Here is a 24,584-nt window from a genome sequence, read left to right as displayed (position 1 = left end):
TGGTCAGTCTGTGATCATTGATATGTAATTACCACCCTACAAAAGGCATCTCTGAAAATTACCTCTTCTGATGGTTGTTAAAGAACACCAGGAGTCAGAGTTAAACTCTTTATTTACTTTGAAACATCAGTTTAAATTTTCAGTTACAAAGTCCAGTCTAGCAATAGCAAGCTGAAAGTACGTTAACGGTTCTTTATTACACAGCCCTTTTGTGACACACTAGATTGTTTGGTTTTACAAGGCACTGCAAGAACACACTGAGAAAAACAGAAGCCCCAACAGATTTAGAATTGTAGCTCCAAGAGTCCTGATAAGCATGAGATTGGCAACACCTGAGATACCCAGACAGACAACTGTTTATTTCACCACAATTAACGAAGAGGACCCGAGAGGCTGAGTGATGCTGTAACATGCATAACGGAGTCCAAACAAAACACCTAACCTTAAAGAAGAGACAGAATAACCTTCACGAATTTGGCCAACCTAACCGAGAGTGACAACGAAGTAGCAAATACTCTGGTTTTTTCCACTGTCAGGTCCGAGTGTGTGTCAGAAAACCTCGAGAACTCAATTCAGTGCAGTTTCTGAAGAGCATCCTTGGATAAAGGGGATACCAAACAAGTTCAGCAGTTTCTCCCAGTGCCGAAAGCCCAGTCTTTCCATCCACTTTATGTGCGAAAGGCTCATCTGTCCCCATCACCACCACTCTGCTTTCCAAAAGCGAGCCCAGCACAGGACAAGGCACTCCCTGTTTAATCAAAGTAAACATTTGCAATTTAAGAAGCTGGTGCAATAGAAAACCTGAACGTGTATTTAAGTAGCACGGCATTTTATTTAAGGGCAGTGTATAGTTTCACTTCCTATATTTAATTCCTATCTATGGGGAGGCATTTTCTTCTCTACTTTGTCTCAAAATAGACTGAGCAGAAGCAGATCTCGGGTTTCAATTAATACGATGAAGAATTAACAATATCCTCAGCTTTGGAGGTTTGGCAGAATATTACTTTCATCACATAAGACACTAATCAGACATGAATACAAGTTTTTTAAGAAAAAGTGCACTTTAAACTGCAAAACATTAGGGTTTCTGGTGCAAATATAACAAATCCATCTACATCAAGATGTGTACTTATGGTATCAACCAGGGGTATTTTACCCAAGCCAACAGATAAAGTTTGAAAGAAAGCCTTTGCAACTCTGAAATTTCTCTCATTAAAATATTATCGGATAGCATATTAAAGTAAGTAAAGGAGACAACAGGAAGGAAGTTACTTTGTGAAAGTATGTACAAATTAATTGCTGACAATTTTATTATCTGCACCGCGGGATGAAATCTGAAAATCATAATTAAAAAAACCACACAAGTGTACTTTCTATGTCTAAACATAACTGTTTTCCAGTCGGCTTTCAAACACTACCACTCACTCTAAAAGTAGCTTAGTGTCTGAGCATCAGCTGCGTGATTAGAGAGTTAGAAACACCCTATAGGTTAAAAAAGATGCACGAGTCACAACAAGTTAAACCATGAAATAACACGGTCAGACCATAATCGCTGCTTTAGTCTAGCGCCAGCTCTCGTGTTAGTGGGGAGTTACCAATTCATTTACATGGTTTTCCCATTTTTGGTTTTAAGAAGCTCCTCCTACTGCAATTCCTTTTACACATTTCATAAGAAAGCCCGCATGTGAGGTCAACAAATCACGCACTCAGTCAAATGAAGATTATTCGAGTATTAGAAGCAACTTCAGTGGATTATAACTTTTTTAGACTTTTCATTAACAAAAATAACACCACTAGGAGCCTGTGCTGTCCATTTGCGAGTCTGCAGGCCTGGAAGCTCCTGGGCTTTTATTCCAGGCATGGCACTGCGTGACAGCGGCCCAGAATAATCCCCTTTGCCAGCTGACTGAGGCACTAAAAGGTTAAATATTGCCTACACAACCGGCAGAACAGTGAGAGACACACCGGAGTTTGAATGCTACATCTAAGCATGACTGTCTAGGTAAGTAAATACAAATAGTACAGTTTCCTACCTGACTTACCACAGTACCTGCAGTACAAACCCTACAGAGATAAAGATAAGTTGACATATTAGATCAGAGCCCTGGTTCAATGAGTCTGTTTTTCTGCTGCGGGCAGCAGGCAGTACCCAACGCATCAGGCAATGCTTTACAACGTGATGCTGCATGTAAACGCCTTCTCAATTTCTGCAAGGAGTCAGCCAGGAAGCATTTATCTCAAATTTACTCGAGACGCCTTGCCTTCGCATTTCCCTCCTCTTCAGGGTGAAAGCAGAGCAACCAGTTAGTTGTCCTGAAGTCTTAAACCTCTGAACACCCTCGGTCAGGTCCCTCCTGGAAGGACTCTTGAAGCTCAGCAGTTCTTGGCTGCAGTCTCATGTCACAACCACACTCAATACCTCTAACCATCTTCATGACCTTTTCATCCCTTCCCACTACTACCACATTTAGGAGGAAGCAACCAGGTTGGGGAATACTCCAGATAAGCATGAACTGCTCCATATGATCTTACAGATTTTTACATCCTTTCCAAAAGCTGCCCCCAAAAATACAAATCGCTTCTGTACAATGGGTGTTCACCTTCAACCATATCATAGAATATCTCAAGTTGGAAGGGACCCATAAGGATCATCAAGTCCCCCATGAGTCTTAAAGAAACTTTTAAGCTTACAGTTTCTTTTTGCTGTGTTTCATAAAGCAGATTACCATATTTAATTCAAAGGAAGTATCTCCCGACATCAGTGTCACCAAATTATGCAGGAGTTTATGAGTACCTGGAGTTCCTCAAAATCCTCCGCAGCATTTAATAACTGAAACAATTAAATTGTCATCACCAAACTTCCCCAACACGTTAGCCAGTTCCTACTCCAAGCTGTTGGCAAGCAGATAAAATGACATCAGACCCGATACAGTGGAACCTCCCTAATTCTCTCTTCCACACAAAATATTCTCACCCCCATTTCTCCGTGAAGCATATCCCCAGAGACAATTTTGCAATCACAGGATTCTAAAACTTTACCAGCTTTTACATTTGACAAATCGCAGGCACAGTAATTAACACTAAACCTGAACTTCCTACGCTTACTCACTAGCACGAAATTTTTTGTGGTTGGCAACAGGTCTCCCAGTCAGTGCAAATTAGCAAATTCTAGTTATTGATGATCTGGAAGAGAAAGCAGATAGTAAGCATTACACAAAACATCAGCTTTTTGAAGCTCTGCATCAGTTTGATGTCATATTTCCAAAGAAAATATGCACCTATAGAAAAGGCATTATGAATTAATGAATTTAACAAAAAACTTTCAAAAAACCAAAAGTATTTAATTTAGGTCAGATTAAATAAAATTAGTTTAATGCCATTTTTAAAAGTTTCACTATACAAAATTTCTCTACCACCAAGACACCCTTTACAAATACAATCTCTGAGGACTAATTCTCAAAAACGCAAAAAGATTATATAATAAATTATGTTTTCTAAGAAACTGATCACATGGAAGCTTCACAAAAACAGGTTACGAGGAAACGCACAGCTCGAAGCGATGCCCAAAGCAAAGTATTTCCAAAAATGAGATTTTTAACACTGACACGTAGAAGGCCACAACCACTGCAGTCCTTAGACAAACAGCAGTCACAGAAATTGGCTCAAGATTTTCCCCTTGAACAGCAGAGCGGACCCAAGAAAGGATATCTATAGGTGTCGAACAGGACATAACTCCACAGGCTGAATAAACTAGCATGGAAAGCCGTTCTCCCCACGCAGCCGCCGCTGTCTACCTTCCCTGCCGATGAATTTGGAGCCACTCCTCCTCAGTCACATCCAGGGGGGATCTCCAAGGCTGCCTGCTCATACGCTCAAAGGAAGCATAAACATTCAACAGACACGGACAGAGAGGGCACATCTCGCTTAGAGACTTTTAGCACAAAGAGAGCCTGATCAGCGACCTACTCCAACCCTCTCTGCTCAAGGCAAGGGACAGACGGCAGACAAACCTTGCCCACGGCATCCATGGGCACCGCTGGTCCAACCAGCCCTTCCTACGGCCACTTCGATTCCACGGTCATTTTTTTTGTTACCACCTCACTAAACCGTTGATCTTCCATTTTATTCACAACTACGTTACACGTAAATTAAATAGCATTACTGAAAATTACTTAAATCAATTGCTGAACTTAGCAGAATACATGAATTACTCCTCTTTTAAAAGTTTAGCAGCTAAGATACACTGATGACAAAAACTTCTTACCAGATAAAGGAATAAACCTACAAGATAAGTAGCTCAACTATTTGCAAAAACGTGTCAAACCACGAATATTTAAACAAAATATTAAATATAATAAATTACTAATCAGAAAGTCTGCCTGCCTGCTGACAATCTGACAAGTGCTACTTCATATTTGAATGTAAAAGAGAATATTTACTTTGAAGGCAAACTCTTTTGATCAGGAAAGCCTGTATTGTAAATACAGCAGTAATTTCCTCGGTAAACCAGAAGTCTATCCAAACATCTTCATACACAGGTCCCCTTAGCAAAGTTATTACAACTGCAGAAGTCTTCGTCCTCTCTCAAGGGTTACAAGGAGAAGCGGTATTTCCTTTGTCACTAGACTTCTACTGGAAAACAGCAAGTTAATGGCAGCTCTCACTGAGAGATACTATAGCAGAATCATTCATAATTAGAAAAATTAAAATAATGGTATTTTAGAAGAGTTCAGAATGTTGGTTTTTATATATATATATATATATATATATATATATATATGTAAAAGTATTAGAATCAAATCACAGACCTCTTCATTTAAATGGCCTCTCAATGAGACCTACCGGTCATCAATTACCAATCTTGTGTCTGTTCCCACTGCAATATTATCTGTCTTTCGCTGGAGTCTTGTAATTTGGCAGCAAACCCTACACGCACGACTAGGGTCAACCACTTTTCAAGTCCTGCTTAGAAGCTGCATGTACACTTCCCCAAATTAATTACTGGGGAAGTTCACACAAGAAGCAGCACTTTGTACCCTCCCATTGGGAGGGGGACACTAATAAACAGCCCCAAATACTCACTCTAAGCAAAATTCCTAGTTTTCAAATAATTGCCTCTGGTTTACAGACAGCAGGAATAGGTTTAAGATTTTTAGATTTGATTTGGCAGAATGTCTTCGAATCCGCACATTTGCATATTTATGCCTATAATAAATCAAGGTGGCAACTTAGAATTTAAGTTAAACATTACTCTTCTAACCTTTAACAAGAATGAAAATTTTTAACTAAGGAAGTTATAAATTACTCAACCTTCACCTTAAAAATAACAGCTAGCACCAAGAGTCTAGGATAAAGATCTCCTGCGGAGAAAGTGGCCTTTAGCAAAGCTATTTAACCGCTAATGATTTGTTTTATACACATATGAAACAATGTGTTTTGTACAGGAGGTATATGGTTGACTTGAGTGAGGAAGGTGGCATCTAGAGCATAATAAAAAAGACATTTGGAAATATTTGGCGCAAGTTAGGCTCATACTGTGTACAAAAAAAAAAAAAACCAAAAAAAACCAAAAACCTATCTCCTGCTCCACAACAAAAGGAACCCAAAACACATCTCTTCTATCTGCAGCTACCAGTTAACCAGTACATTACAGAGGATCCTACGAGTATTTCGACAATGTGGGGTGAGAAATCAGTGCGTCAAATATTTTTCCATTTCAGCAAAGCAATTTTTAAGACTCCTCAACTCCACCAAGCACTGTTTTACAACAGACAAACTCACACCATTCCAACTCTTTTCAGTTGTACTTTTACATTATAACCTATGATTTGGGCCAAAGAGGGGAAAAAACCAAAAAAAACCAAAAGCAAACCTTTCAACTTAAGAACTAGTCATTAGAAGACTGGGTTATCAACTCCCTGCACCTGAATGCCAAGTCCAGATGAGAAACCTTCCATCTGCGCTGTATTAGACTGGTCAGTAGCTGTCACTTGGCTGACAGATAAGCTCTGGATAAAGCACAGCACACACACTTCAGTCACTTCAGAAACGAGTAGTTGCAGGTGTTTTAAAGAAGAGATTTTGAATCCTTTGTTGCCTAGGCTGAAATGCACACATCTGACAAAAAAAAGTCAATTTCTAGAAGTGGAATTTTCCTTTTTGCAGTCTCCAATTCTGGGTCTCTATGTTTCAGACCGTTTTCCCCAGTACTTCAGTAGCAGGGAAAATTTTGGAAGTGCAATACTAGAATAGCTTCTGCCCACTTTCAGTGTTCGTGCTGACAATTGATTTTGTCTTCAGAATGCTCCAAAACATCGAGCATTTCTTCTATTATAGCCTGTAGTGCCCGACCCAGCTGTTCTGCGGTATATGGTTTTCCCAGAGGAGGCACATGAACAAAAGCTGACCTCCCGCGGCTCTGGTATAAGGAAGTGTAGTAAGTGAAGTCACAGAGGTATCTGAAATACAAGAATAGAGCTTATTTAGCAACAAGTGACAAATACAGTGTGCAAGCTGCAGGACAGGATGAACTGTGTATTCTTATCATTCAGCATTGCAGCAACATCCTGCAATAAAGTGTGGAATACAAGCCAGGTATTGTGAGTCTGTGTAATAGCTTTAATCAAATATAGGACAAAGAAATGTGAAGATCTCTCTATTTGCCCTGATGATTGGGTGACCACTGAAAAAGAGACAGTACTGCCAGCCCCATGAGAAGTGAAAAGTGTATGAATCGTACAGGCCTCGTGAGTTGAGCATGAAGGGAACATTCATTGCAGTGTGAGTCTATTTTCCCCATCGATCACTGGCATCCCATACCTGCCAGCATCCTTAGATATAGTGACCGTGACGTCCAGCCCCAGCGCTGAGACTCTCTTGCAAACCGTGTCCATGTCGATAATGGAATCGATGCATTCTGGGCCACCTTCTACGCAACACTGAGAGCCTGGGCAGAAACGGCAGTTGTCTAAGCCTTTGTAACCTACATTATGGCCGCACTTCTCCAGAGTTACAGTCGTAGCCATACCGGAAACACCTACATGAACCACCAACTACAAGAGAAAAGAAACAAGTTAGATCAACCAAAATACAAACGGTGGAAAATCAACAGCCCGCTATTCCCAGTTAAAGACTGATGGAGTTGTTACACGAGTTCTTGCATGAATATCACAGTAACAAGTCATTTTGTCAATGAACTCGTAGGTCCAGTACAGAACCATTCTTCTTGTTTCACCCGCTCCTGACCTAAATTGTAATTTAATCAGGGTAAAAATGAACACTGGCACGTTCACAGCCGAGCCCACCCCTGGAACAGCCCAGGTGGCACACACTAACTGCAAGCTGTCTAGACAGCCCTTTGCAGCGGCCTCTTCACACCAACTGCTCCCGTTAATTGGAGCACTCTTTTCTGAGCTATAAAATTCTACAAATTCACATGTTCTCACGACAAAAGAGGAAAAGATCTAGCAAGGGACTACCAGTCTGAACAGACATTAAAAGTAGGACTTCACATTATGCTTGTTGCTGTAAGCGTGACAGATTTCAACCGTTTGCTGTGTCTTCTCTCCTCCTCCCTTTACTCACTCACTTGTGGACTGTGCTTTTTCCACAATGCAGGAATGAGTCTTTGCACTGTCTGGTATTCAACTGGGACTTCATAGACGTGCAGATCCACGTCATCTCGCAGTCCTAGCTTCTCCAACTCCTACGAACATAAGGAAATAACAAAACCAAGATGGTCAGACACAAGCTCAGCAGAGGGAACAGTTCTGGAAGGTTTAATGGCAGAGCAAGTCTGCTGTGAGGGACTAACATCAGCTTACACTACAGGCTGTATAACCTTGTAAACAGCACTGTAAAAAAACCAACAAAAAAACATAACGGGGAACAACAAAGGCATCTCTCCACCTGCGTTAACAGTCTTCACCCACAGGACCGTTTGTTTTGCTCTGATGTGTGTATAACAAAGAAATCAACATTTAACTGACAATAGTTATCAGCAACACCCACACTCAAAAGAAAGGTTGGCGACATTATTTATAGAGGCATGTAGTCATATTCGCTTCTTGAAAGAACTAGATATTATGTAGAGAAAGTAGAATTGGGAGGATTATATTCATCGTCTAATTTGTCCTCTCTCAGGACTGCTGGCCTGGAGAGAAAATTCACATTTGTTTCCAGATAAAGAGCTCCCAGGGTTAGGTGACAGTACTACCAGGCTGTGATTCTGTGTCTATGAGTCTCCACAAATATTAGCAAACACTCCTCATATGAGAAACTGAAGCAGCATTGGCACATCCTCCTCAATATATTTGTCTTACTTCTATTTTGGCAGAATCTGGAATAAAACACAGCCTATTTCCAAAAGGTAAAACTGGTTTCCATCGCTACCTTTACCTATACCTAATACACTGTACGTAAATTTTGCAACATGACCTGTTACCACTGTAGTGATTCAACTAACGCAGTGAAGTATTTCTCCCTCTGTAACATTAACTAAAGCCATGCCTTGAAAACATCCTAAATATCCAGGCAATAAACTCAGCCAATTTCCTTTAAACCTTTTAAAACACAAAGTGTCAGTTAAATAATTTGCAAAAACTTCTTTAAAACCAGAGGGAAGAGGAAAGATCATTCCCCCACCCCCTCAGTATACCTGACTGGAAAGCACACTGTTTCATCCCAACATTGTTGAGTTCCCTCTACATACAGCCCACGTCCCTGGGCACTTCTCCCTTGGTCTTCTTTGGCCTCCATTTCAAAACACTCCAGTCTCACCAGTAAGGCTTCAGTTCGAGGCTTGCTTATTTGGTACTTCAGGCTTTACCAGTCTAGCCCAGAACAGGACTTCATCAGAAGTGAAACCTTTCAGAGCCATCAAACCCAAACTTTCAAGAACCCAAGGAAAGGAAACACCCACATGGTCTGAAGCCTCTGAAAAAGAATGTTCTTAAACAAAATCATCAGCTGAGCTCAAACCTCGGAGCCTTGTGCAAATCTACACCAGGAGGCACTTTTCCAGCGGCTGAAGCGACTTCAGCTACCCTGTTTAATGAGTTCCAACACCATCTAACTCAGATCGAGTTTCCCTCTGATGAAGACAACATTTTTTGGCACTCTGAAAAATTTTACAGCTGCTTTTCAAGACTGGTAAGTGACTGCACATGCCACAGAGCTGACAGCCTTAGTCAGAGTCCTCCCATAGCTCTGTCTCCTCTGGAAAGAAGCTGCAAGTGCATCTTTCTCTCTGAAGACAGAAGGAGCTGTGCGCTCTTCCATCTCTGTCACCAGGCCTGTGTTTCAGTTAGAAGAACCAACTCCAGCTTTTCACAAGTTAATACACAGCAGAAGCTTGTCATCTGGTGCTGCTCTTCTCCTCCGAGAGATATGTCGGCTGAAAAATGCAAGCTTACTCATGCCAAAAGCTCAAAATGATTACTTGCACTAACATCAAAGGGGCTGCGTGCACAGCAAGAAAATAACCTGCAACTCTCACATCCACAAACCACTGTAGTTGTTCTCATGGATCTAAGGTAGAAACATCAATGTAAGAAGCCACCAAACTATCAAAGGACATTTCAAAATATTCTTGAATGATTAAGTTATCTCTATTTCAGGTTCGGATTAGGTGATCAGAGCAAAGAGCTGCTCTTTCATGCAATTCTTAGGCTTTATTTTCCTGCACACAGAGATTATACTTGCAAACTTCAGGCTAAGGAGTGCAGATTAGCTACTTCAATGAAGCTTACTCCATTTCAAATCTTGTATTTCCCTAAGTTTAAAATTATTCCAAATTAAAGACAGTTGAAAAGAGAGGAGAAGTGGAGGTTTTTGGACTCCCCCATTACAATCCTACCTCCTCTATATAAACGTGAGCAGTATCTTGGCATCCTTTTTTTTCTGTAGTTATCAGCATAAGTCGTTTCTTTGCTGAGAAGAAAAAAACCTTTCACACTTGTGCAGACCACAGACAGCGTAACAAGATTTAGGATAACTAAAACATGCAGCAAAGGCAAGAGTAAGACTTTCACGGACCAGCAGATATGAGCAACAACAATGATAAATCACTTGCTCTGGCTCTGAGGGCAAGTCTGATATTAAAGGCTTGCTGTATTGATTAGTGTCTGGCACACACAGACATTCATTACCAGAGATGGATGCTAAGTGATGTTTCATCACATCTTCTTTACACAAATCTGCCTTCAAAACATTAGCTGGTTTATGTGGTGCGTTAATAAAGTAAGTAGTTTACAAACGAGAGTATTCAAATACAAGTCAGTCTCTTTAGGAACATCTCCAGAGCGTTAATTGGTAGGAATTCATCATCATTTCTCTAAAGAGCGTGAAACAGCTCCTAAAGATGAATTTGACCAGGGAAAGTTTTACCGGCTGTGCAGAATGAGTATCTACAGCGAGCAAGAAACCTCAGGCCGTATGAGCCGCACCATCTCGGTGACAGCTACCTTCTCCAAACGCAAGCACATTAAACCTTAGCCTCACAAATTCACAACTTTCTTTTAACCCAACACAGCGTTCGCGCGCTTCCATTCAGTAATAAAGATGTACGCTGGCCCCCAGACAACTTATTACCCACAGCCTTGTATACCTGACAAATATAGAAAAACGAACATGTTTGACCGATTCCCTGACCCCTCAACAATGGCTGTCTTTGTGAGCCTTTAATATCCTTATCAGGTCTGTCTAGACACCCTGACAGCAATTGTCCTTAGTAATGTCAAAACGCACTCTGACCTCTCTCCTCCTCCTCCGGCTCAGCCAGAAGCACTTTGGGGGGATGAAGGCAAGAGCCCATTAGCTTCACAGTCCACGGGGCACACCTGTGTCTACACCCAAGTCACACCAGGGAGGCCAGAAAAGGCACTGAACTGAAAGCCCATTTCAGTAACTTCTTCTTGAAAGGAAGGTCCCTCCCCAGCAAAAACTGCAGCTGAAAAAGGTCCTCAAAGGAAATATTAAAACGATGAAAACACAGAACAGCAAAGCCACATTAACACAGAATATTTTTACCGTAAGCCTTAAAAAAGAAAGAAGTTATTCTTCACTCCGAATTCATAGGAAATCTCTCCCCCACGCGTGAAAATCTCCAAACATTTCATCTTCACATTATTGGATTGCGATGGCCGCTATTTAAGGCACCCACGTGTAAAAATCGTTTAGCTTTCAAAAACAAACAGCTATACTATAAATTCACGGCAGTCAGAGGGAAAAGACACACCGTATCCGCATTCTATATAAGAAGCCAAATAAAACCAAAAAGAGGACTGGAAAGAAAAGCAGAGAATTTTATCCTCAGGATGCAGGATAATAAAAGATGTAATAAACCAGAACTAGCTTAGCCCTAAAGCTAGGAAGGATTTACAAAGATTGTTTAATTGATTTTTCTTCTATTAAAATGCAGATCACACCGTCTGGGATTCAGAAACTCAGACACGCCTTTGTGTCCACTCAGCTCCATGAAGTCCCCTGTCTGAAACTTGCACAATGCCCAACTCGCATGTGCTCAAAGACATGCTGTTCCTTTTTGTCTGGGCCTCTCGGGGCTGAAACAGGGTAAGGAAAGGCAAATCCTCCCCGCTGCCTGAAAGTTTATGTTTTTAGTTAGAAGTTAGCATGAGCTATTAAACAGGACTCAGAGGAAGACAGGCTCCAACGCAGCAGATCGCACACCACCAACTCTAGTTTTATACTCTCAAAATACCCCGAAGCCCATAAAATGAATTTAAAATGCACGTGATTACTTCATCTATCAGCCACACAGCTGAGCAGCCATCAGTGCCTTGAGCTGCCGGGCTGAAGGAATGACACGCCATTTCTCTTCATAGGAATTATACATTAGGTTTGGTTTTGTAAGCAACATCAGAACACCCACCACTCTTCCTGTTCCAGAAGCACAATACCCTTTTGTCTATCTCCTCTAGAATAAAAGTAGCTTGTTTACAATAACTGACATTACATGAGTAAGAACAAACCAAATCAATTAGCCCCACTACTAAATTTCAGCAACGTGCAATTTTTTTGTTCACATACATGGCTTGCGTTTTTCCCCAAACTTAAACCGAGCAAACCCTAACTCAAATATATTCATTTCCAAAAGGCTCTTGGAGGCAAAGGTTTCATCTTCTCATACCAGCCAACACATTAGACATCTGGACATTAGTTGACTGTAATTGATTAGAGTTTGTGATTTAATTTAAAAGCATTCTAAGGAAGATATTAATCTCAGAGCTCTGAAGGCAAGAGAGATGTGTTGGAGAGAAAAATAGATTTAATTCCCTGGGCAACTGTACTAAAAGGTACCCTGGAATTCCCAGTAGCTTTGTCATAAACCACATCCAGAAGTGACAAATAAGGAAGAAGCGGGATAATGTGGCAGCACTGTCCCTAGCTAACATTTCTACAGCAAGCAACCTTAATTCCTCAGTTTAGCTAGGCATCTAGCAAGAGTTTGATTTCTTCTCATCTGTGAACGTATCGGTGTTACACAGATGAACACGCTTAGGCAGATATGCAGCTACAAGTGGCATAAACGTGATTTGTTCAAGCGCATACGATCTGCTTGAGCAACGATCCTCCACCAGCACTCCTGCCTCCAGCAAGGTCCAACTCTGTCAGTCAAGCGTCCCTTGCTGCTGTTTCTCAGCAGAGAGAAGGCTGGCTCCGGAGCAACAAACACTGCCTGATCCCCTCACGCCTCCTGCTTCACCCACCACCAAAAGCAGGCGGCCACAGAAGGAACCGAGGCGGGAAAGGAGGCAGCAGCGGCTGCTTTTCTTTGGAGTCAGAGTCCTGACACACAGACCCACGTTGGACGACCCCACAGTACGCTTGAGTCCACAATACTACCAGGTGGAAGTCTCATTACAGATGAGACTTGGCTTAAAGGTTAACCAATTTGCCCAGATTCAAGCTAGAACTGAGAGAAGAACATAAAAAATCTTCTAGGTTTGTTTGTTTGTTTGTTTATTTTTAATTCTCTACGGCAGAGGAAGATTCCAGGCTCCCTGCCCCATTTAACATCTTTCACATCTAGGGAGTTGGCCTATGAATTCCTTACTTGCCTCAGCTACATTAACTCAGTCTCATTAAATTCTACTAGCTAAGGGATTGTTTTCTGAGAAGTGAATAAAACATTATCCAGCTGACCATCTGGATATCTGGAGCGAGCCGGTCTCAGTTAATAAACTGGGAAGACAAGTTATAAAAGAGCTGCAAACTAAAATTGGTACAGATATGTTACCAGCACAGCTCTCTGTTTTAACTCGCTAAGAACAAAGTTATAGTGTTACCTGAACTGCAATCCAACTGGCGTTAACGGCGTGCTCTCCAAACGGACCAAACCCTGGAAGAGAAGTAAAAATCCACAGTGATGAAGTCATCCTCACAGGTTTGACTAAACTTAAAGCTGCAAAGCAGTCTGAGCTTTCCTGGTTTATGTATCCTGAAAGAAAACCCACTTCTTCTAATGCTCAATCCCTATTTACTTCACATCCAAGTACTAAATAAGAGACCTTCACAGAAATCTTTGAACTATACACCTTGTACTATGAAGGAAAACAATAGCTTGCCTCAAAAGAAACTCTTTTTTCCCAACAGACACTGAGGAAGCATATTTTTTCCTTTCTGACCAGGTTAGAAAAACTTGTTATTAACAGATAAGTTGACCGATATCAAGGAACGAGAATTATTATTGGATTTTCTATTCCTGATTGGTTTAGCCCACAGCAGATGCTTCCACAAATGCGGACAAGCCTGTCTCAAATATTTCTTCTCTGCTCAGGTCTTCACCGAGATCTCTGTTAGGATTAGTTACGCCTTACAAGGAAATAAAATACTGCTGACAACCCACCTACACCAAGCAGCAAAGGTTATGATAGCATTATCAAAAATACTTACTCGCCACGTCTAAATTTCCTAATGAGTAACTTAGAGTTAACTAGTAATCCATAACATCTTTTCCTGAGCAAGCACACAAAGGTTAAGCAATTTATCTGGGTGCAACGTCAATATGCTTTAATTTAAAATGTCAGAGTTACCCTATGAGCCTAATGCAATTAGGAGCCATAAATTTTGTCTAACTCGTGAAAGGATTTGAGAGGGACTACAAATATTGTATGACACGTTAATGGAAACATTCTATTTGCTATCAACAGTGAGTCTGAGGTTATACTGCACATGACGACGTAAGGAATTTGCACAGCATGGGATCATCCACGCTGATGGATCTTACAAGCTAACCAATGTTGGTATCTCCCCAAAATAAATCTCCCAAAGGTCTCCACAAAATCAAAGTGTAGGTGTGTTTTCCTGTGAGCAAACCCCCAACATTACTAAGACAAGCTACGACTGCAGCATGGGCAAACAAGTCGAATAATCGAATGCCTTTTCAGCTGCTTCTGCAATTCAGCCATGTCCTACAGGACTCTCTGGAAACAAACAATCACGACCTGCTTATGTTTCATTCCTAAAGAAATTGTGGTAGTCTTACAAGAGAAATAAAATACATCTATTCCTTTTTAACAATTCAACCTGAATTGGAAGGCTGAAGTTCTACAGGTGCCCACGCACGTAACGTAACCCTCTCACTCTGGAGCCAAACGCAAACTGGCACAAATACAACTGTGGGCTATTGCTCCTCTGACTCATCTATACAGATCCCTCGTGTTATCTCTTTCGCAGAAGATAAGCAACTTTTGTCAGCAGCATCAAACTCCACCGAGCATGCCCAGGAGTTCCTCCGCATCCACAATAGGGCCCTCCAAGGCTCATTAGCAGTAAACCAGCTGCAGAGATCTTTATGGGATTATCTCCTTAAACAGTTCTAAAAAAGAAATTGCGCACAAATAATACTTATCCTCAGCGAGCACATGCTCGTAACTGAACGGGAACACAACACCATTGCTAGTTTTAAAAAGGAATTTAGCATGACACTGACGACCGATTATTGAATATGGGTAGACCTGACAAGATAACCACTGCATTTTAGAAACAGACTTCCCTGAAAACGGGGGGGGGGGGGGGAAGAGAAAGAAGTACTGCAAGCAGCAGAGTATTTACTGACGCAAGTTTTCTGTTTAGTCACCGCCGCTCAGCACTAGGTACAGGTTTGGGAAAGCCAGAATGTGCCACCTGCTTCTTTGCTCTCCGCAACTGTTCTCTGCAAAGACACTTGCCTCCAATTAAAACTGCTCCAGCGCATCGACGACAACGAACCCCTCGCCCCCGCGCTTGCTATTCAAACGGCCTCAACTTCAGCTGCTGGTGGGGGGGGGAAGACCTGAATAGTTTCACCGAGTTCCCCATTTGTCACAGAACTGCCTTCCCCACAAATCAAGCTGTCCGGCCTTTGTACCCCGGGGAAAGGAGCCTGACAAGCTCTCGCCTGCGACGCCGGGGCCTTTCATTCCCTCGCTTATTCTTCCCTGAGGCGCTTCTGCCGTGCTGCTTGGGTGATTTTGATAACAGCTTCGACACCTTGACGGCTCAGGATGGGGCGGTCAGCGAGAAAATACCCCCCCCCCCCCCCTCCGCTGCGCACACCCCAATTGTTTTTCCGGCTCCTTGGAAGATTCAGTCCCCTTCTTTCCCCAACCAGCAAACTCTTGGGGAGGATCAGGGAGGGAAGAGGGGGATCCCAAAGCCACCCCCCTCCCCAAGCATTAGGAAAACCACCGCAAAGCCCCTCACCGAACAACGTACCCCCACCCCAACTCCTGACACCCCCTCACCCACAGCAGCCCCCCCTAGCACCCCACACAGGGGACAGCCCCCCCACCCCCAAAACGAGCCCCCCAGGGTACAACCCCCCCCCCTTCTTAGTCACCCCCTGAGGGGACAGCACCCCCCCCCTCCAGCTCCTGGCCACCCACCCCCCTCACTCACCTCAGAGAAGGGGTCCTCCATCAACACCCACCCACCCCCCCCCATTTACCCCCTCACCGCCCCCCTCCTCCTCAGGACAGCCTCCCCCTCAGGATCTCCCCCCCACACACACACTCCCAGGACAGCTCCCCCAACCACCCCCATCGCCCCGTACCCGTCACCACCACCGCCCGCCGCGGTTTCTCCATCGCGGATCCGTCCCGCCGCCGCCGCCGCCGCCGCCGCCGCCGCCGCCGCCGCCCCGCACTGAGCCCGCGGCCGCGGCCCCGCCCCGCCACCGAGCGCGCTCCGCCCCGCCGCCTAGAGCGGCCCCCCCCACCCCCTTGACACCACCGAGAGCGCTCCGCCCAGCCTCCTAGAGCGGACACACCCCCCTCCTCCTCCTCCTCCTCCTCCCCCCCCTCCGCGCGGCCACAGAGCTCGCACCGCCCAGCCGCCTAGAGCGGCCCACGACTCGCCGCTTCCGCCGCCGGGGCGGAAGTTGTTAGGCGGGAGGGGGCGGGTGGTGGGGTGACCCAGGAGGGGCTGGGCCCGGAGCTGTTTCACCGTTAAACGCTGCCCTCCGGGCAGGAAATCTGTGAGGGGTACCGGCCCTGCCGCCTCAGCGCGGGCCCCGGTGGAAGTTGGTTAAACCGTTATAAGACGCTCAGCCTGATCCACGCGCGGGGCGCTGCTCTCCCCCCCCCCCACCCCCCCCGGGAAGGGCCTAGGGAAGAGCACGAACCGGGGCCTGGATCCGCGGGTACCGGGAGGGGACGCCGGGAAGCCGCGGGGTACTGTGGGTACTCCACCGCTTTCCCGCCCCGCTCTTCAGTTTGCGGCGCTGTCGTAAAGACGCGGTCCGGGCTCTCGCGACGTTGCTTGACGGCCGAGACCGTGTCCCGTTCTCTGATTGGCTCCGCCGGAGCCGCGCCGCGCTCTGATTGGTCCCGCGCGGGGCCGGGGGCGGTTTGAGCGGCAGAACCCGGCGCGGCGGCGGCTCCGGGGCTCAGGCACGATGGTGAGTGGTCGGTGGGGCCGGCCCGGAGGGCGGCAGGGCCCCGGGGGGGCTGGAGCCGTGGGAAGGGCCCGGCTCGCTTTTCTCCGCCGCCGCCGGGAGCGGTGTGCCCGGTGTCGCGGTCGGTGTTCCGGTTCTCAGCCGGTGTCCCGGTTCCCGGCGGTGCCTGAGGTCTCTCTCCTCTTTTACAGCTGCCCCTGTCCCTGCTGAAGACGGCGCAGAACCACCCCATGGTCAGTACCGGCAGCGCGGCACAGCCCCGGTCGGTCTCAGGCTCGCCGGTGCCGTGCGGGTGACACCGGGGGGGGGGGGGGGCGGGCAGGTCCCTGTACCGGGTCCGGCCCAGCGACCCGTGACTCCTGTCTCTTGCAGCTGGTGGAGCTGAAGAACGGGGAGACGTACAACGGGCACCTGGTGAGCTGCGACAACTGGATGAACATCAACCTGCGGGAGGTCATCTGCACGTCCCGGGTAAGGCCGGGTCCCCCCGTCCCCGTCCCGGGCAGCCGGGCAGGGGTCACCCACCCTCTGTGCCCCCGAGGAGCATCCCTGAGGGTGCCCGACCTCCGGCCCTGCAGTTGGGCCGGCTCTGCTGTAGCTCAGAGGCTATCGCTCCCCTGGAAGCATGACTTCTGCCTGAACTGCAAGCTTAATATAGTTATTTATAATAGCCGCAATGAAGGAACGCGCTCGCCTGCACGCTCGAGCGGGGCGGCTTTCTGCACAGCACAGAAACGCCGTGCGAGCGTTTCCCCCTGCGGGAGGGTTCTCGGTGTGGGGCTGGGGGCCGCAGGATGGGGTGCGACAGCCCGTGCCGTGATGCTGAGCTGGGTTTCCCAAGAATGGAGCCCTCATCTGTCGCGTGCTGTCCGAGAAGCAAGGTCTGCTTCAAACACTGCACTAACTTTTATTAATTTGCTTGTCTCTCACCCTCTAACTCTCCACGTCAAAACAGAGGAGCCTGTTGTTTACCCGCGCTGAGGCTCTGTGCTGTCTGGTACTTTCGCCCTTGGCCAAAGTCACTCCAGAAGATTGTGATCTGTGTTTTGGGCTTTGACCTCAGTCAGAAGCGTCTGGTCTTGTCCCTACTGGTTGCGTGCTGTGGGAGACGGCAGCCAGATGGATGTCGGCTGTCGTTGCTCTTTCCCTGCCCTGCAACATCAGAGCTCGATGGGAGAGACTGGCAGAGATCCTCGTTCTTCTGAAAAATCTCTTTGCAAACTCCCAGTACCTGTTGTCTCTACAACAGGAAAGCTTTGAGCGATATTGCTGGGGCACATTTTCACGTCGATATGACAGAGTAAACATCTTGTGCGAGGTTTAAGAGGGACCTTCGGGGCGGAGCAGTGTGGCTTAGAAATTTGTGGGCGCACCGTGGGTTGTGGTGGGACAAAGGGAAGGAACTGCTGTTGAATTTAACAGGAGGGGGACTAAGAGGAGGTGACAGCAAAGCCTTATCCGTGCCCATGACACGGGGGATATTGTCACTCTCCTTGGGAAGTCGCTTCCTACGGCTCTGTGCTCTGCTGTGGAAGAGCAGTAGCTCAGGTTTTATTCCCTCTGTGTGACCTAGAGGGATCCTGTTCACACAGCAAAGCAGCCGGGCTCATCAGCTGCGCCTCTGCCCGCCTTAAAACACCAAAACGCCTCCAAAGGCCGGGTGAAAGCAGAGCTGGAGCCTCTGCCCGGGTTGTACTGGTGGCACTGGTGGGGACTGGCCACTAGATGGCACGGAGCGGCGGCGGACGGGCTGGCCCGGCCCGGCCCGGGGCGGGGGGCGGTTGTTTACTCCGGGGAGGCCGGAACGAGGAAGCGAGGGAGCCTGGCTCCATCCCTTCCTGCATCCCGAGCCAAGGAGCAGCCAGGCAGATCCAAGGCAGGGTGGGGTTTGCTGGGTGTCTTTTGGAAGAGGACTGTTGCTCTCTGTCTTGTCTTGTGCGCAAAGGACTTGCCTGTACAGGCAGACTTGCCCCAAATAACTCCTGGGGTGGTGGTGTGGGGGGGAAACCTGACTATTTTATCCCAGGAGAGGAGGAACGAGGCGTTCTTGTTTAACCCACTCTTCTGGGACATGACAGATGCCTCATCCGCATGCTGCTGCTTGAGAATCGCTGGGCTCGAGCGATCCCATCTGCAGCCAAACCCTGACGGAGCTGCTGCCGAGCTGGGGCTGCGGTGGCGGAGCGGGGCGAGGTGGGTCCCCGTCCCTCCTCCCAGTTACATCATGGGCAGCAGAGTTGTTGTTCAGCTTCGATGCTCGATTCCTATTCCCACAGCCGCCCTCAGTATGCGGGAGCTGAAGCCCTGATAGGTTACGTCTAAGGAGAGCCCTGAAACTGCATTAAACAACTAACAAACAACGTACAGAGAGGGCTGCTCCGTAACTAGGCACCTGAAGACTTTCTTTTTTTGTATATATATGATCTTTAAGCTCCTTATTTTCCACAGCTGCAGTTATGGTGCTCTGGTGGCACACACCCTGCAGCCAGCTGGCTCCAGACCTGCCTCGCTGCTCCATCCACACCCCAGAGGAGTGAAGGAGTGAGGTGACTCCCAGCTGAGGCTGCTGGAGAAGAAACCCGGCCGCGCATACGCCTTTACTGCAGCTGCGTTTTTCTTGCCAGAGTTGGTTGTTTGTAGCTGTTGTAACTTACCACCCTTGCCTCTCTATTCCCACTTTCGATTCCCTTCTTACACAAGAAGGGAAGGTGCTTGTTTTCTCAGCCTCTTCTTCCTTCGTTTTCTGCGAGTGTTAGAGGCAGTTGTGGAACAGATTGAAACTACAGTTGCTTGTGGCTGAGTGCCCTCCCCGCCCCCAGGTTGTAGGGCTACATGTTTTGGAGGAAAAAAAACCACCCTTTTTTTGCAGCTAGTTACAGATAACGCTTTCAGAAAAGATTGGCGGAGCTGTCTCACTCTCCAGAAGTGATGGAAATATTCAAATGCTCCAAAAGTGAAACAAAAGCACCAGGTTTTGTTTGTAGCCTAACGTGTTGCTCCCCAATAGGATGGAGACAAGTTCTGGAGAATGCCAGAGTGCTACATTCGTGGCAGCACGATTAAATACCTGCGTATCCCCGATGAAATAATTGACATGGTGAAAGAAGAGGTGGTGTCCAAGGGCAGAGGCCGTGGTGGGATGCAACAGCAGAAGCAACAGAAGGGCCGTGGTGTTGGAGGTGCTGGACGAGGTAACGATCCTGTTTGTATTTCAGCTCGGAGCGGGGTGAGCGGGATCCCTGCCTTTAAATTTCACCTCTTGTGCAAGGAACGGCTCTTTTCAGCTTTAAACCTGGGACTGCGTGTCTGGGAGAAGCTAGAGCCGCTCCTGCGCGAGATCTAGCTGAGTGAGCGTGTTGCCTCGCTTGTAAGGCAGCCTGTGCCACAGAATAGAAGGGATTTGTGCCAGGGATGTGCCGCCCTCGTTACTGGGGTTGGGCAGGAGCTTAAGAGAGTCTGAACTTGACCGTTTCTACCCCTCCTGGCTGGTTTGGGAGCGTGGCCCTACAAAACTGGTGTCTGTTAGCTTAACAACTCTGGGAGGGAAACAAATGGCTATTCTGTTTGAAAATAGACTGGTCTCTAACCATGGCAGCGATAGAAAAACATCATCTATTCTCCCATTATAATGGGCCTTTTGATCTCCTGACTTGTTCATTTGTTTATTTTTTTTTAAATATCTGAGGGTTTGTGTTCCTCCTGCTCGACATGAATAATTTGTTTCTGATAAAAGAGGAGGTTGCCACTTATGAAGAAATAGGTCACCAAAACAACTCTTCCTTCCCTGTCCCACTTCATGGGGTTAGGTGATCTTGGAGCACTTCAGCCTGGGGATGTATTAGCTCTTTTCTCCCCAAACTGCCCTGCTGGAAGCCCAAGAGCCGTTGCTCTCCTTTCCTGCTCACCCCTCCTGCCATGTCTTTGTGATTTTTGCTTTGTGGTCACCTCGCTCGGCCTCAGGGTTGCTCTCGATACAGGCTTAGCCTGCAGCAGGAGCTTAAAATCCTGAGTGTGCTCACTTGCTACAACAAAATTGGGTTTGGCCCAGGAAATCTTAGCTTTTAAAAGAAGCCCTGGGGACTGAGACACCGACGGGCAAAGTCTCTGTACAGAGCACCCTGGGCAGAGTCTTTCCGCAGAGCACCCTTAACGAGCTGCCTGCATTTTGACTATGCAAGGAATCCTGGTAGGACAACTGGGATCTACCTGGGGCCATCACGCCACACTGGGACGCGCAATGTGCAGCGTCTCTGACTCCCAGGGACTTCTGGAGGAAAAACCCCTGCTATTGCTGCTGCCCATGCTACCTCCTGGAAGCTCCAAGCATGCAACAGTGACCTTTACAAATCTGAAGGCGCCTTTTATTTTTCCTCCTTCCCTTTTCAGTGTCCAAAGCGCTTGGCATAACAGTTTTTTTGGATATGGTTATTTGGACAAACATTTTAGCTGAAATATTTTCTCTGCTGTGGAAATATCTACCTTGTGGAGAGCAGAGCTGAGCTCTGTTTGAGGTGGAGTTCCCTGCTGTTTTGATGTGCAGCTTAAATTCGCTGATGGAATATTTTAAAGGGAAGCTTTGGCATTTGCTAATTAGCTAAAAGGTTTGGCTCTCATTACTGAGACATGAAGGGAGGAGGGGAAAAAAAAAAAAAGGCAGGACAATTTTGTTGAGAGGCCAGCAGGCAGAAGTAAAGCTATAATTGTGCACACAGTTGAAAGGATTATTGTTTCTGACACTGGTAATCCTTCGTCTTTTACTTCTCGGCTTGCCAAATTCAGAAGTACGGCAGTCTTTGCTCAGCTTCGCTGGGAGCAGCCGGAGCCCTGTGAGCATCCCAAGGACTGCAGGCTTAGGAACAATTTTTTTTTTTTTTTTTTTTTTTTTTCCTCTGGTCTAGGCATGCCTCCTCGATGAAGCAACCAGAGCAGAGGGCTCTAGAGAAGCAATTCTGCCTGGTGCCCAGACTGGGTCTCCTTTAGGTTCTGTCTTTTGTGCGGAGGTGGCTGGCAGGGTAGATCCACAGTCCCTTTATTGCTTGCACGCCAAGATAAAAATTACTGCCTAGAATAGCTTTCTGTTTGGGGTGAATCTGAAGGGAGTGTGGGGGTGGGCTCAGCAGCTCCCATGACAAAAGACAGTCGCAGCTCTCGGGTATGAGGACGCTCGTATGTCTGCAGAGGGTCTCGCCGCAGCCTCCCGGTTCCTGCCACCTCCCTGGCAGTGTGCTGTATCCAGTGCCCTCTCCGGAGCGGTGGATCGCTCTGACCAGCAGCGAGGCAGTGACAGAGGGATGTATTTTTTCTGTTTTGTTGCTGAGCAGTCTTCAAACCGAGTCACCCTCTTTGCTGCTTTTGGTTTGCCCTTACAGCTTTCAGGGGACACGGTGTAACCTCCTCATCCCACTGGATTTAAAACGTGGTATCGCTTCCTTGGTTCTATTTTTCAGAAGAAGTTCACTTCAATGTACAATGATAGCACAGCTAGCTAGAGGGCACGTTAACACCCCGGCGAGGTATCGCAGAACTTGCTGGCAAGGGGGGATAAATTTATGCTCCTCATAAATACGGAGTCTGGAACTGACAAGGGTGAAATCGAAAAGTCCCGTTTCTGCTTCTAAGACTAGAAAACAGGCATGCGTTTGGGTAAAACATAAATAGCCGTAGAGCTCCAAGCAGCTGGGAGATGTTGCTGGCTTACAGTGATGCTGTTACATCCGTGCTCTTTTCTTTCCGCCCTATAGGTGTGTTTGGTGGCCGTGGCCGAGGAATACCAGGCAGTGGAAGAGGCCAGCAGGAGAAAAAGCCAGGCAGACAATCAGCAAAGCAATGAGAGGCTGTCTGCACCCTGGCCAGGGACAGTGCTGCGATGCTGTTTGGTTTTTATCACCTCAGGATTGCCATGTGTTCAAAAGCGTTACCTTTCTACTCTTCCGTCAGTTGATCAGTGCCCGAATCGTGTAGTTTGGAAGCCCCTTGCAATTTAATCTCGTAAAGTGGAGTTATTCACTCCTTGTAGTCAGCAAGTCATTGGGAATATTTAAAAAATCATTCCTGGTTAAGGACCTAAGTTCTGCCTTCTCCTGAGAGTGAAAACACTCTTTAATTTTTCAGGGTCCCCAGGTTTAATTTAAAAGATTATCCTGTACAGTGGTATAAGAATGAAGGCAAACACTTTCTGGATTGTTTGGATTTTTTTTTATACTTGAAACTTGGGAAACTTACTGCATTTGTAACAGATGCAAGTGTTTTGGTTTAAAAACACTGAACTTGAGGATATTGTATCTTTACCTGAGTAGTCTTAAAGGTTTGGGGTTTTTTAAAAACAACAAACTTTTAAGCTATTGCTTAGCTTCTATTTCTGGCCAGTTGGTTCTGTCTCTCTCCTATGGCTTAAAGGAGAGCTTGGGATGAACATTGCATTGGCCTTCAAGGGTTGTTTCCAATAGAGCTTTGTGATAAATGAGGATTTCCCAATTAATGTATTACTAATTTGACTTCAGGTTAGAAGCTTCCTTTAAAGGAAAGGGGTTTCTGTGTTTTCTTGCGGAAGGCTGGTGTGCCCCTTACTCTTCATGTGTGGGGGTTTTTTCTGAAAAGCAACCCAGCTGTTGATTTAATTTTTTTCCCCCACTTTGAAAACTCTCTCCCTCATGCCTGCAACACAAAGTCCTGAACTCTGACAGTATTTCTCAAGCTTATTTCTTCTGGTACCTAGTGATTGACTTCACTGTGCGTACTTGCCATTTCCTTTTCTAGTCACCGATGATCTTTCCCTGGGGACAAAGACTGGCGTGTGAGCGTGTCCTTCCTGTAGATTAGGAAAGCTCCTGTGAATTCCCAGGTCGGGTTGCTCCAGTCTTCCATCCCATGGGGTGCAGGGTCCCATGAGCAAAATGCACCCGCAGAATATCCAGGCTGATCTGAACTGAATGTCTGCATGGGGGCACGGGGGGAAGGAAGAGGCTCTGGCCGTGCCTCAACCCCCTGAATGGATGAAATAGCTTAATTTTAGGGGAAAAGCTGATATTGTGACTTGCTCCAAACAGGTTTTTTGTTTGGTTTGGTTTGTTTTGTTTTTTACAACTGATTCCCATGTTGAAGCCTACTCTCTGCCATCACCACGGTATTGAAAATGAGTAAAGAACATGCTTTTATATATACTTATTTTTTTAACGTTTATAGAACTTGTGCGCAGTGGTGAGTAGGAATAAATCGCCAACCTCTACAAAATGACTCCCTTCCTCTGTCTGCAACGGCGCAGAGCCCTGCCTGACCCCGCACGCGCTTCTGCAGCCAGCCGGCTTTGCCTAAACCCTTGCTCGAGCCCAGGTATAAGTAATAAATCCCCAAGCAGATGGGCTAACCCTTTGGTTTCTAATAGCAGCCACGTGTTTTCCGCAGCCACCTTTCCTCGGCGAGGCGTTAACTGGCAGCGCCGGCACTCGATCCCCATCCTGGGCGAGCTGGCTTCTGCCAAGGAGCCAATTCCAGTCGATGGGAACAGGGCACGCGTGTCCTCCCTCCTGGAAACTCGGTCTCAATGTAAACACCCGTGTGGCATTTTAACAAAGCCCAAGCTGAGCCCTGTGTCAGACTTTCCCTTCCCAACCTGCTCCCTCCCTTTCGAGTCCCTCCAGCCACAGAAACTCCATGTGTTACAGCTGCCCTGGTGAAAAAGGAAACGACT

At 46.5% G+C, this 24,584-nt stretch overlaps 2 protein-coding genes across 8 annotated transcripts; one reads left to right on the top strand and one right to left on the bottom strand.

Annotated features, from left to right (window-relative positions):
• Window positions 1-94: 94 nt before the first annotated feature.
• Window positions 95-16,814, bottom strand: PGPEP1 (pyroglutamyl-peptidase I). 6 transcript variants are annotated; one of them, XR_007506899.1, is made up of 6 exons: window positions 16,055-16,124; window positions 13,308-13,360; window positions 7,589-7,705; window positions 6,820-7,052; window positions 5,873-6,458; window positions 95-3,183 (listed from the first exon to the last, which is right to left on the bottom strand). XR_007506899.1 is itself a non-coding variant. In XM_049807483.1 (5 exons), the coding sequence occupies exons 4-5, from the start codon at window positions 7,023-7,025 to the stop codon at window positions 6,266-6,268; spliced, it is 399 nt and encodes a 132-aa protein (XP_049663440.1). In that variant the 5' UTR covers window positions 7,026-7,052; window positions 7,589-7,705; window positions 13,308-13,360; window positions 16,625-16,814; the 3' UTR covers window positions 95-6,265. The 6 variants fall into 6 exon arrangements, 2 of the variants coding, with proteins under 2 accessions (XP_049663440.1, XP_049663439.1); XR_007506901.1 differs by having other exon boundaries at window positions 95-748; XR_007506900.1 differs by having other exon boundaries at window positions 5,925-6,458.
• On the top strand, window positions 16,794-24,127 carry LSM4 (LSM4 homolog, U6 small nuclear RNA and mRNA degradation associated). 2 transcript variants are annotated; one of them, XM_049807486.1, is made up of 5 exons: window positions 16,794-16,900; window positions 17,089-17,130; window positions 17,270-17,368; window positions 19,905-20,088; window positions 22,639-24,127. In XM_049807486.1, the coding sequence occupies exons 1-5, from the start codon at window positions 16,898-16,900 to the stop codon at window positions 22,725-22,727; spliced, it is 417 nt and encodes a 138-aa protein (XP_049663443.1). In that variant the 5' UTR covers window positions 16,794-16,897; the 3' UTR covers window positions 22,728-24,127. The 2 variants fall into 2 exon arrangements, with proteins under 2 accessions (XP_049663443.1, XP_049663441.1); XM_049807484.1 differs by lacking the exons at window positions 16,794-16,900; window positions 17,089-17,130; window positions 17,270-17,368 and adding an exon at window positions 17,375-18,778.
• Window positions 24,128-24,584: the final 457 nt, after the last annotated feature.

This window comes from Accipiter gentilis, chromosome 8 (assembly GCF_929443795.1).
Source record: "Accipiter gentilis chromosome 8, bAccGen1.1, whole genome shotgun sequence".
Lineage (NCBI taxonomy): Eukaryota > Metazoa > Chordata > Aves > Accipitriformes > Accipitridae > Astur > Astur gentilis.
The sequence above is the reverse complement of the archived record's forward strand: the minus strand, read 5'-3'. Positions and strand labels throughout refer to the sequence as shown.

Excerpts from the sequence above, each read along its gene's own strand:
- LSM4 (XM_049807484.1), top strand. The coding sequence starts at position 18,623 with ATGGCACGGAGCGGCGGCGGACGGGCTGGCCCGGCCCGGCCCGGGGCG. Across the intron at positions 18,779-19,904 it reads CCAGGCAGATCCAAGGCAGG|GATGGAGACAAGTTCTGGAG; the intron begins GTGGGGTTTGCT and ends GCTCCCCAATAG. Across the intron at positions 20,089-22,638 it reads TGTTGGAGGTGCTGGACGAG|GTGTGTTTGGTGGCCGTGGC; the intron begins GTAACGATCCTG and ends TCCGCCCTATAG.
- PGPEP1 (XM_049807482.1), bottom strand. The coding sequence starts at position 16,088 with ATGGAGAAACCGCGGCGGGCGGTGGTGGTGACGG. Across the intron at positions 13,361-16,054 it reads GCGGGCGGTGGTGGTGACGG|GGTTTGGTCCGTTTGGAGAG; the intron begins GTACGGGGCGAT and ends CTTCTCTTCCAG. Across the intron at positions 7,053-7,588 it reads GGAAAAAGCACAGTCCACAA|TTGGTGGTTCATGTAGGTGT; the intron begins GTGAGTGAGTAA and ends TTTCTCTTGTAG.